The 12,116-nt window shown below is 34.6% G+C and overlaps 1 protein-coding gene across 1 annotated transcript in view; it reads right to left on the reverse strand.

The window, feature by feature from the left end:
- Positions 1-997, reverse strand: part of espn (espin) — a 36,884-nt gene extending 35,887 nt beyond the window's left edge. Inside the window, exon 1 of the mRNA XM_087782330.1 lies at positions 695-997. Coding sequence (XP_087638456.1) covers positions 695-997 — 303 coding nt within the window. The remainder of the gene's footprint in view (positions 1-694) is intronic.
- Positions 998-12,116: the final 11,119 nt, after the last annotated feature.

Consider the following 12,116-nt stretch of genomic DNA (forward strand, 5'->3'; position numbering starts at 1 on the left):
TGGCCCAAAGGAAAACTGGGATAAATGGCAGAAAATTAAATAATTAATTAATTTTTAAAAGTACAATTAACAAGCAAATATTAATTGTGGTTTTTTTTTTTCACGTTTGTGTTGCAATTAAACCTCCCGCTGCTAGATGGCAGCAATCATAACATACTCAGCAAAACGAAAAAAGGAAAACTCTCGAGATCCAGGCGATGACCGTGGATGAGAGGATACAGTCGACTCCAGCAGCTTTCAAAGCTAGTGTTTGGAAATATTTTGGTTTCAAAACAAATAAAAGCAGTTAGGACTTCATCAAGGGTCATGTGGTCTGTAAATTCTGCAACACCAGAGTCAAGTACTCGACAATACTACAAATATATTATTCAAATTATTGAATGCTAGTCAAATACTCGTTAGTATATTGTATTAGTAGTAGTATATTGGTGTTGCCATACAGTATTACTATATATCCTATTTTTGCCACTGCATCTTGATACACATTGTAGCTCCGCCAATACACAACTCTACTTGATAAGGTAAATAATTGTCATTTGTTAAGTAAAGTGTCATGTTGTCGTGGACCACGAGGTGCGTACGCCTTTGTTTTTGTGTCAAAATGCCAAAAGCAAGACTCGTGTCGGGGATTTCATTGTAAGGGGGGCTTATGTGCTTAGTTTGGAAACGGGTGTAGTCGTTTGAATTCGCTCACCTCTGGCTGACACCCCCCCTGCGTCAACAGCCACTGCAGACAGGGCAGGCTGCCGGTGGCCGCCGCGTCATGCGCCGGACTCGCTCCATTGTTGGCCAGACAGTTCCCCTGGAGACCTGCCTCCTCCACCAGGAACCGCAGGCAGGTCAGCTTCCCGGCCCGGGCGGCGTGGTGCACGGGAGTCGCGCCCAGGACGTCCTTCACGTCGCCGCCCAGCGCCCTGGCGGCCAGTTGCGCCTTCAGGGTCTGGAGGTCTCCTTGGCGGGCGGCCAGCAGCGTCCGGTCCCCCTCCACCACCACCATGGCTCCCTCGATCACTTTACTCCAAAGCGACTCAGAGACTTGACCCTCTCACTTTTCAAATTCATTCATCCGAGTCTTTTACGAGCAATGCGCGGTCCAGGGGCCAATCGGTGCGCACTAGTTTACGCGCGGCGCATTGGAACAATATTTAGGAATAAACACTATATAAAATAAAAATAAACATCCCATCGCACTTGAGGAACAAACCGTGATCCAAATAACGCGCTCGGGTTTCCTTCCTTCCTTCCTTCACCTGGATGTTAAAAACACCTGTGGATATTACGCGTAAAGGTCTCGTAATTTCATTTGTTGGCTCCCAGGATGCATCATGTGCTTCTGGGAATATTCCAGGGTGTTTTTCTTCCTATAGCAGATGGCGACATGGGACTGAGCGCCTGTTAAATAATCCAACAGGGGGAGGATCAGTGAGCCTGTTACGGGTTGTTTCTCTCTGGAAAATCGGCTCACAGGTTAAAGGGACAGTACGAATATTAATGGGACAAAACATAGAGTAGTATTTTGAATTTAGTTATGAAAGAGTGGTGGAGTTGTTTTCGGTTTTTTTTAAGGAAGGGACGGAGTTTAGTGAGGAGGGTGAGAAACCAGATCCTACAGGTGGACCTCGTCATGTCGACACTCTGCACCTCCACCTGGTGGCCTTGTGTGAGATTGAAGGTATTTTTTAATGCTTATAAAATTAGTTTCATACAAGTGTTCAGCCAAAAATTTAAATTTATTGTACAGTTATAGAAAAAATGTATGTTCATTTTAATGTAGTGACAGGAGTTCAGAGCTTTGTCTTCATTTTTGTCCAAAAAGACACAAAAAAAAACCCCTCCATAATGTTCTTTTGTAACGTCCATCTTGTATTGAAGCCTCGACATGAGAAAAATTAACTTAAAATATAGAGACTTGTTTAAGTTTTTCTTGGAAATTTCCTAACGTTGAGGCTTCAATGCAAGATAAAAGTTATTGTTGAGCTAATGCTGATATTGTTTATATATATATATATATATTTTTTTTAAACAATTGCTTCATACAAACCAAAAAGAAAGCCAAAATATATCATGAAGTTTTAATGTTTAAACGCCATTAAAAATAACTTATTTAATATATCTTCTTTGCAAAAAAAAAAAATGTTTTAATAAGTATTGTATGAGCTAAAAAAAAAGACGAATTCATCTTAATTGTTTATTTAGAAACGGACTCAGGATCAGCCAAGAAATGTTTGTTCACTCCTACATGTTCAACATAAATTTATTGATAGTAAAAAAACAAAAACAACTACGAGTGAAACTATTCTCGTCTAAACAATAGCAGGATGTTAAAAATGAACTGTTTCACTTTATCGATCGTTATCACCAGATTTAAATACGATTCGATAAACTCATTCACGCACGCTTTGCTAACCTGTTTGATGAGCTCCCGTGGTGACCTTTGACCCCACTTCCGGCCTTTAAATAACATAAACGTAACATTTTACAACGTTAACAAAATTGGCGTCTGGTTTGAGAAACGCCCCAATAATCTTTGAATTCTGAATTTATTTTTATTCTTCCAAAATTCCGACTCATTTTTAAATTGATGTGCACTTCTTATTAGGGCCGTGTGGAAACGTGAAGTGCAAAAGCTATATATATATATATATATATATATATATATATATATATATATATATTAGTCTTCTTTTTTTAAAGCAGGTTATTCTCTTATTTTTAATTAAATAAAACCTTTTGATTATTTTTGAAATCACCTGCTTCGTGTTCAGCAACACACGCTGCAGGATAAAATTGTAGTACATATTTTTCTCCAAACGGTGGCAGGAGAGCTGCAGGTGAGCGTTGGACTCAGGTGTGCAGCTTATGTAGTACCACTGATGGACAGTATATATCTTATAAAATGACCACGAGTAGAATATATAAACATATACATATAAATAGAGATCTTTTTTGTCATGTAATTCTTTAAACATATTATATTACATTATATATTTGGATCGAAAACTCACTTCAGCATTTCTGTCTTCTGACTATTCGTCATAATCATATTGTGCATTCATTTTGGACAAGAAACATATAAATTTAATTTTTTTTTTATCTGGTGATGGTTAATATGTTCTGCATAAAATAATAACAAAACAATTTTCTCTGCGAATTTAATCAACATTTTATTTTATTTTTAAATATGAAAAATAAATATTTAATAGTTATATATAATAGTTTTGTGTTTTATATAGTAACACCAATAACACCCTTTAATATTTCTTACCTACTGTTATGCATTTGAGTTTTATTTGGTTTAAAGTGAACATCATCAGGTGATGTCGTCTCGTTGATAAACGACGAGTCTCGAGACTAGAGGGGGGGGGGGGGGGGGGGTGACCCCGAAGTGAAGACTCGTGCTTGACGCGTGCCTCTCCGGTCCATCTGGTGCGCGAGTCCAACTGTCATGTACACTGCGCGCGAGTGACAACAAGGAGGGGGGGATTCCCTGAGGACCGTGTCGGTAATTGAAGACCCTCAGGGACAATGAAAACACTTAACGTGAGAAAAATGCAACCCACTTGTTCAACCTCTTGATTTATCAATGTATTATTTATTATTATATATATATATATATATATATATATATAATCAGATGTTATTAGTTAAGAAGTAGTATATAAATGCTTTTATTTGTTTTATTCATTTATTTATTTAATACATCATACATGTGTATTCTATGCGAAATCATGACAATAATAACTATCAATAAAGACTATAAAACGTGATAATACTATAAACATATATATATATATATATATATATATATATATATATATATATATATATATATATATGTTATTAGATAGTTATTTATAATAAAAGCACATTTCAAATAAAGCTGTACATATTCTTATTATTCGAACTCTTCATTACTTATGATTATTATATTATTATATTACTTAGTTATTTATCCAGTATATTGTTTATTAATTATACTATATAATTATAATGATCATTACTATTGATCTGCAAACATATATATTCAGTTTTTATAATATTGTTTACATTTGACAGAACAAAAATACGTGTGGCGATTTATATTTTACTTGTTTTTTTAAGACTGAATTTATATTAATCACAAAACAAACGTTATCTTTTTTAAATTATTAAACCCATTTCATATCTCAAATAAACATTCTGTCTATAGCTGTTTGCGTGGTTTATTAATAACGATGATGTATTTTTTTTATGTTCTAAAATAACATTTTGAATCTCGTCAAATTTACAAATTACTTATTACTTACGTATATTTTTCGTTTCATTTCATTTTAAAGGAATATTATCGTTGGGTTTTATTTCGCTCAAGTCATTTACTTGTTTGTGTTATTTTTATACGTAATTCGTTCGAATATTCTTCAACTTCAATTTCAGTAGAATATATGGAAAAAAAACAAGTGTAGTTTTGCTTATATTCAAGTCTTCAAATCAGAGCAAAAAATGGGGTTTATTTGGGCAGCTGCAGCTTAAAAAGTGCTCATAAAGGACGCAGGTTTCCGATCGTGTACAAGTGGGTCGGGGTCTTTTCCCAGGGCTCGTTACAGACGCCCCCCGCCACTCACAGATCACAGAATGGGTCTCCATTGAATAGGGAGGGAAAAAAAGCTGCTAACGGTTTTCGAGCGAGCCTGGGAACATCCATGATTTCTTGCACGCGTCTGACGCGCGACAGTTATTCAAATGTGAGGGCCACAGTGGCGGGGGCCCCCTTTCTTTTGTCCGCGCACATCTGCTGCTGCAGGCGCGGGAACATTCAAAACCAGGACTTATAGGGGATCAAGTTCACGAGGCTGATCCATGACAGCAAGAACAAGACCCGCAGCATTTTAGCATATGACAAGATGGAGGATCATTTAGTTCATACAAGAACATATAGACACGCATTACAAGTGGGAACAAAAAAGAGACCAGATCAGAAAACTTTATTGGCAAAACGAAATAAAGCACAGACACACAGGAAATTATTTTATTATTCATGTTTACCATCACATTTCCTTCTTTTTTTTTCATCGCATACATATTCTTTTCAATCAGTAATGATGATCTAGTGAAGCTTCGCTTTGAAGCACGTTATTTTAACAATGTAATATATATATATATATATATATTTCCCTTTTTATTTTCAACACATTCAAATTCTTTTCAATTATTAATGATGATCTAGTGAAGCTTCGCTTTGAGGCACATTATTTTAACAATGTAATATATATATATATAGATATTAAATAAAAAAAATGAGCTGCATGCGGCATATTCTTATTATATTAGATAGTCGGTGAAGTTGAGGCTTTAAGTCACCTCATTCATGTTGGAATAATTAATCCTACAACTATAATTTTAATATATAATGTACAATCTATAATAAGAACAAACTCAACACACACAAAACTCAGAATTTGATTCAATAAAAGACATCTTTAAATAACCAAATGGCAATTTCTTGCAGTTATTGGCATATATACATTTTAATTTTTAGTTTAATTTTTTTTTTAAGTGTGTATCTACAATGGTTGAACAATCCAACCCATAAACGCTCTCTTGAAAAAGTATCTAGAATTAATAACCGATATGTAGACGCCATACTTGTTATGCTGCAGGAGAAGGTGACGCTTTTACACACCTTGAGATGTGGAGTGTTACAACACCTTAAGTGTAAAATAAACATTTGACAAATAAACAGTTTAGAGTGTGCCATTATAGAGCAATTAACTATATTTTATGTTCTATTTAATTTAACCTTTTATTGCAATATTGCACATTGACATTAAGTCTTATCTATTTATCCATCTATCCATCTATCTATTTATCCATCTATCCATCTATCCATCTATCCATCTATCCATCTATCCATCTATCCATCTATCCATCTATCCATCTATCCATCTATCCATATTTCTATTAATCTATCTATGGATTAGTGTCCCATTAAAAAAATTATATACATATATTTTTTGCATTATTGTTACATTAAATAATGTGTTTTTACACTTCATTTATACTTGTATACTTTGTTTCTCTAACTCAGTAGTCTTTCCCCCGCATTTAAACTTCTTATTTACTTATTTAATTCTTATTTATTTGTCGTTACTGCTCTCATACTTTACATGGATTGGTGTTTTATTTACATACTCAAGGTATCTTAAGAAAATAAATGATGCTGTCAATGTACTGTTTATCCATAGAGAAGGTCACTAGTTAATTACATATTCTAGGTATATATAATCTATATGAACTATGTATTTTGTCTGTTTAAATGCCCATATTTTGTGTGCAATTCAAAGGGATAAGCCAACCATTCCAACTTTATTTATGCCTTTATTTAGTGTGTAGGTCAAAAGACTAAACTGTCCTTTTGTCACTTTATTTATTTATTTATTTTTTACTTTCATTTTCCTACTGCTGTTGTGTTACAATTCCCCACTTGTGGAATGAATCCATATTGTATTTAACAAGCATTTGGAACACAATTTATATTTAATTCAACCATTTTTGTATATTATTAATAGTCAAAACTAGCAGATCTATTTAACTGGAAATGTTTCATCTGTACATGTTTGAAGTATTTTCATCACCTGTCTCAGCGTGTCCGTGACACTGTCGCCCTCTGGAACTGACCGTCCAGACTCCAGCATGAGTCCCCCCACGGAGAGTCACTCATCCGTGACCTGCAGTGAGAATTTCTCTGGTCAGACTTTCTCACACTCACACCCATTAAAGAACAGGACATACACACACACACACACACACTCTAAAGACAACCATGGAAAAGGCATCATTCCACAAATAAAACTGTACAAAACTAAGTGACATTCAGTGACTTTTTGGTTCTTTAGCTCATTATTTACCATATAAATATTAAAATATAAAGTTGTCTTGAATATACAAAAAACTTTATTGACAATATACAAACACTTTAACATCTAACTATGTTTACATTTAAAATGAGGCAGACAACTAGTTAATAATCATTACTAGCTTAAAAAAACAAGACAATACTATAATATATATTAAATAAGAATATAATAAAAACTAGTTACATACCAGCATGGGCGTGTGCTGACGGCAGCAGCGTGATCCGGGTGTGTTCTGGTCGGGGTCTGCAGTCATATTGACCGCCCTGTTGCTACACGAGGTTCGAGGCGCAGTGTAGGAGTGACGTCAGCGGGCTGTCACTTAGGCCACGCCCCCTCCGAGTGCCACCGTCCACCGAGCAGAATTATGCTAAAGATTTTTATTGTACAATTCATACATGGTTGAAAAACGTTTCTTGTTTATTATATTTATAATTATAGCATTATATATCACATTATTCTATTTATTATCAAAATAAATGACCATTATATATATTCATGTATTGGTGCTTGGTTCTGTTTTTTTCTATTGCTTAATGTGTGTGTTATTTTATTCTATTATTCTGTACTGACGCCACATAAACAATCCTATGCTGTGTTTACAACACTAGCAATAAAAGTTTTGATTGTTTGTTTGTCTCGGTGTTGTCTTGACCTTTAAAATTATTTATTTTATTGATGGTTTAAGCGCTTTGTGACCCTGGTCTCGAAAAGTGCTTAATAAATACTAATTTCTTACTTATTTACTTATTCAGAATGACTTTTATACAAATAATATATATTAGATTCAGAATCAGAATTATGTTTCGAATCAAATATAACAAAATGTATTATGCACAAAAGTGGTCAAACAAAATTCACAAAATATGTCATTTTAATTGTATTTTAAAAAAACATATATTAATATTCTGCAATTATTAAAGAAAAAAGTTTTATTTAATTTTTATAAGGATATTTAAACTACTAAACGTCTACATTAATATGATAATCTGTCACTGGTGTGTGTGTGTGTGTAAGTAGACAATAATTGATGGAGAGAAACATCTGCTGCCTTTGTCTGTGACTCGTGCTGTCCTCGTGCTCCTGATAAGAAACCAAACCCCCCCAAAACACCCCCTTCCAGAGAAATCCAATATTCAAAAATCGCGCCAACAACCTGCCCGTGCGGGGGTCTGGTTCCCTTCAGGGTTCTAGTGTCCAGGATCAGGACCAATAATCGCGTCAAGAGCCAGAGGCGCACATGACGCACGGAAGTGACGCAACTGGATTTACTTGAAACAATTCGAAAGAGTAAACATGCGCCAGCAGATGTGCGCATATTTTGTTAGGTAGCTTGGCTTTTAGCGTCCTTTTTTTTTTTATTATGGTCTGTCTGAGATGAGTCACCTGATGTGCGTCGATTACGCACGGAAGAATTCCACGACAAAAAACGCCACAAACAAATACATTATACATTTTTATTTAAATTGTCGATTGGCAAAACATTATGAAATAAAATACAGCAATATTTAAAGTTAATACTTGTATCCTTCATTTCTCGTTGTTTCTATATATATGTGTAAAGAAAAACAACAACAATTAAATAAGAAGTTAATTCAATGTATATTTAACAGTAAAAATTAACTTATTATAACGTGTTAAACTGTTTTATGCGAATTAATTTAGAGTTTTTATTCATCGTGTGAGCTGCCAGGATGCTGACGAAAGTGCGTGCAGAAGAAACTTATTGGACAGCAGATGCTGGACGACCATGGCGTTGGTTTGGGCTTGGGAAGCTTCCTTGGAAATGTTGCTATAGGTCTTCGTGATGCTTCCCTCGAGGTCTGCGAGTCCAAGTGACGCTTCGTTGTCGCCATAAAACAAACACAAACAACGCTGCTGACGCGGACTCGAGCAGGAAATGTCTGGATTCTCGATTATTGATATAATAATCACTAAAAAGGCAATTGTTGTGTGAAATTTGAAAAGAAAATAAGTATGTTTGGATTATTAAAAATTCAATAAATCGTATTGGCTACACAAGTTCTCTTTATTCCTCTTTGTTCTTGTTCTTATTTTTACTTTTATAAATAATTGCTGTGTCTAATTGGAAAAAAAAAAATTCATAAAGTATCAATAAAGTCCTACCTAACCTAAGTTCTCTCCTCATTTATACATTGTTTGTTATTTAGTTCGTTTTTTTGGCATTCAAAATAACGTTGTTTTTTTTTTAAAGCAAAATGTTACGAAACTGCCCCTGGCAAAGGGAGTCAGAGTCAGAAACGATAGCTTCAAAACAAATAAGGTGTTTGAAGAAGATGCACCTCCACAAAAAATACTCGTTTTAGTTCACAATACTGGCAATAAAAGTTTCTGATATGTTGAATGTCAAAAGCAGGTTTTGTCAACTGTTTTTTTTTAAATACTTAATTTTTTACCAAGTTATTTGTTTGTTGCATTGTTAGAGTTTTAATTTCTGAACATGGCCATGATTTGAGTGAGTAAAATAGGTGCCACGATTACTATACTTCCTTCTTTTAAAGGTCCTACTAAACCTCTGAAAGACTTTAATCAGTCTTTTAAACTTGACGATGTACAGATCAAATGCTACTTAGGGATTTAAGTTTTTCTTCCCAGACTCATAGTCTGGCTCACCAAGTCATTTTGTGTGGCCCGTTTGATGTTGAACAAACAGAGAAAATGATGATAGACTTCTGTTGGTAAATATATAGTTTATTCCGTCCATGACCAAGTCAGTGGTAAAATATGAAATGCAATAAATCCGAATAGATTAACTACCTTTTCACCAGGATGAAAATAATTCATTTATTTGTAAGGTCCTTGAAACTCATTCTTCTTTTAGACGTCTTTTAGATGTCTAAGCTTGGACTTCTTTTTGATGTCTTTCAGACTTGTATTAGACGGCAAGTTCAGTTCAGTTTAGTTTATCTATGCTTGACATCTCAAAGACATCTAAGCTTAGAGGCTTAAAAGAAGACTAAATTACGCCTGAAGACATCTAAGCTAAGATGTTTAAAAGACGCCTAAAAGACGCCTAAAGACGCCTAAGCTAAGACGTTTAAAAGACGCCTAAGCTAAGACGTTTAAAAGACGCCTAAAAGACGCCTAAGCTAATATGCTTAAAAGACGCCTAAAAGACGTCTAGGCTAAGATTTTTAAAAGAAGTCTAAGCTCAAATGTCTCTAAGCTTAGATGTCTTTAAGTTTAGATGTCTTTCACATGTCTAAGCTTAGACTTCTTTTGGAACTCTTTTAGACTTGTATTAGACGGCTAGTCTAAGCTTGACGTCTAAAAGACGTCTAAGCTAATATGTTTAAAAGATGTTTAAAAGACGTCTAAAAGACGTCTAAAAGGCGTCTAAAAGGCGTCTAAAAGACGTCTAAGCTAAGATGTTTGAAAAACGACTAAAAGACGTCTGAGCCAAGATTTTGAAAAGACGTCTAAGCTTAGATGTCTTTAAGTTTAGATGTCTTTTAGATGTCTAAGCTTGGACTTCTTTTGGATCACTTTCAACTTGTATTAGACGGCTAGTCTAAGCTTGACGTCTATAAGACGTCTAAGCTAAAATGTTTTAAAGACGTCTGAAAAACCCGTAAGCTTAGACGTTTAAAAGACATCTAAAAGACCCCTAAGATCAGTCCGTGCGTTTGCACCTTTCACCTGGATCTATCTCACACCATGGGTTGAATCCTTACCAATAGTTTTGTACACATCTGGAAAATGGTTCCCATCGTTTTCTACCTTGGTCAACTGCACATTAATAGAAGGTTATAGATGACAAGTGAGATAAAGCTTTGTCTTGCTGTCCATGGACTCATCAAGACATGTATCATGCGTGCCAAAATATTGTCAATAATCAACTTGCCTCATTTAAAAACAATTACGATATAAAGAAGAGTTCTTGGGCAATGAAACACTACATAATGCTAAATGGAACTATGCTGAAAATATGTTTAGACTGAGGTGATAATTAAAATATATTCTTTAGCAATCTTTAATAAAGTTAATTTAATTGTGACTCGATTCTCTATTTAAAAATCCAAATATAAAAACATATTGCCTTACCTTAGAACTTGTATTTGAATCCAAACCGAACAATGACACAATACCTTCAAACGTGTTTAAGTTTAAGTTATTATGAATAAATTGTTTATTTCATCAATACTTTATATTATATATATATTTTTTAAATAATGGTTAATTAATCTCAAACAACATTGTTAAGCGTGTAATTGTCGAATATAAATACATATATACGTTTAAATATATACTTTATTTAAATGCAAGAGAAAACAAATGATTGGTAATTGTTTATATCCCGCAGATGTTCAAGCATCCAAACAATCTCTGGCGTAGATTTTGGCTTGGGATGCGTGACGTCGTCATCGGATGAAGCCCAAAAATGTAAATATCGGCGAAAGACTGTCTAGAAACATCCATGTGTCTGGGAAGACACGAACACTGTCTGTCCAAGCGGCTTCGTGTACGCGTTGTGCCGCCTGCGCATGCGTGCATCTGAGAGCATTTGGCTCGTGTCAGTCTCATGCCGCCTATAGATTAATAAAAAACATGCTGTAACTGATAACAATGTTGTTGTTTTTTATTTATGACTGGTTTAATTGTCACTATTTAAAAATATATGATAGAATTTAACTTTTTTTTTGGCAGAGTTTGGAAAGTTATCTCATAATAATGGCAATTTAAATCAGTATTAAAATCAAATTTAACCTTTCTAGAATAGTTTAATTCACAATATTAAAGCCAAACTTTCTGATAGGGTTTGCAATGTTCTTTCTTGGATCAGACACAGAAAACCCTCAACAAAAGATACGTGCAGCTCAGCTTGCACAGATGGAAACCCACGCTGAAAGTAGGACACACATAAAAAAAATTGACACCCTCCTAACCGAAGCCCATATTTGAATGTTCCTTAAAAAAAAAAAAGGGTCCGTTCCCAGACTGGACCTGGTGGCAGTTATTTGGGGCCCCCTGGGAGAGGACGCGTGCAGGAGCGCATGCACATCTACGCTCTTAGAAATAGAGGGAAATAGAAACCTGGGATAAAAAACAGCAGCTTGTGCCCCATAGTTTTTATTTATATCCTATTTAACTACGTATATTAATGCGTAAATACACGTATTTTAATAATCTGCAAATAGTATGAATGACGTGTTTGTGTTAAATTAAAAAAAAAACTTAAATAATAGCTATAAATATTAACAAAGC

This window comes from Callionymus lyra, chromosome 19 (genome assembly GCF_982586985.1).
Source record: "Callionymus lyra chromosome 19, fCalLyr1.hap1.1, whole genome shotgun sequence".
NCBI lineage: Eukaryota > Metazoa > Chordata > Actinopteri > Syngnathiformes > Callionymidae > Callionymus > Callionymus lyra.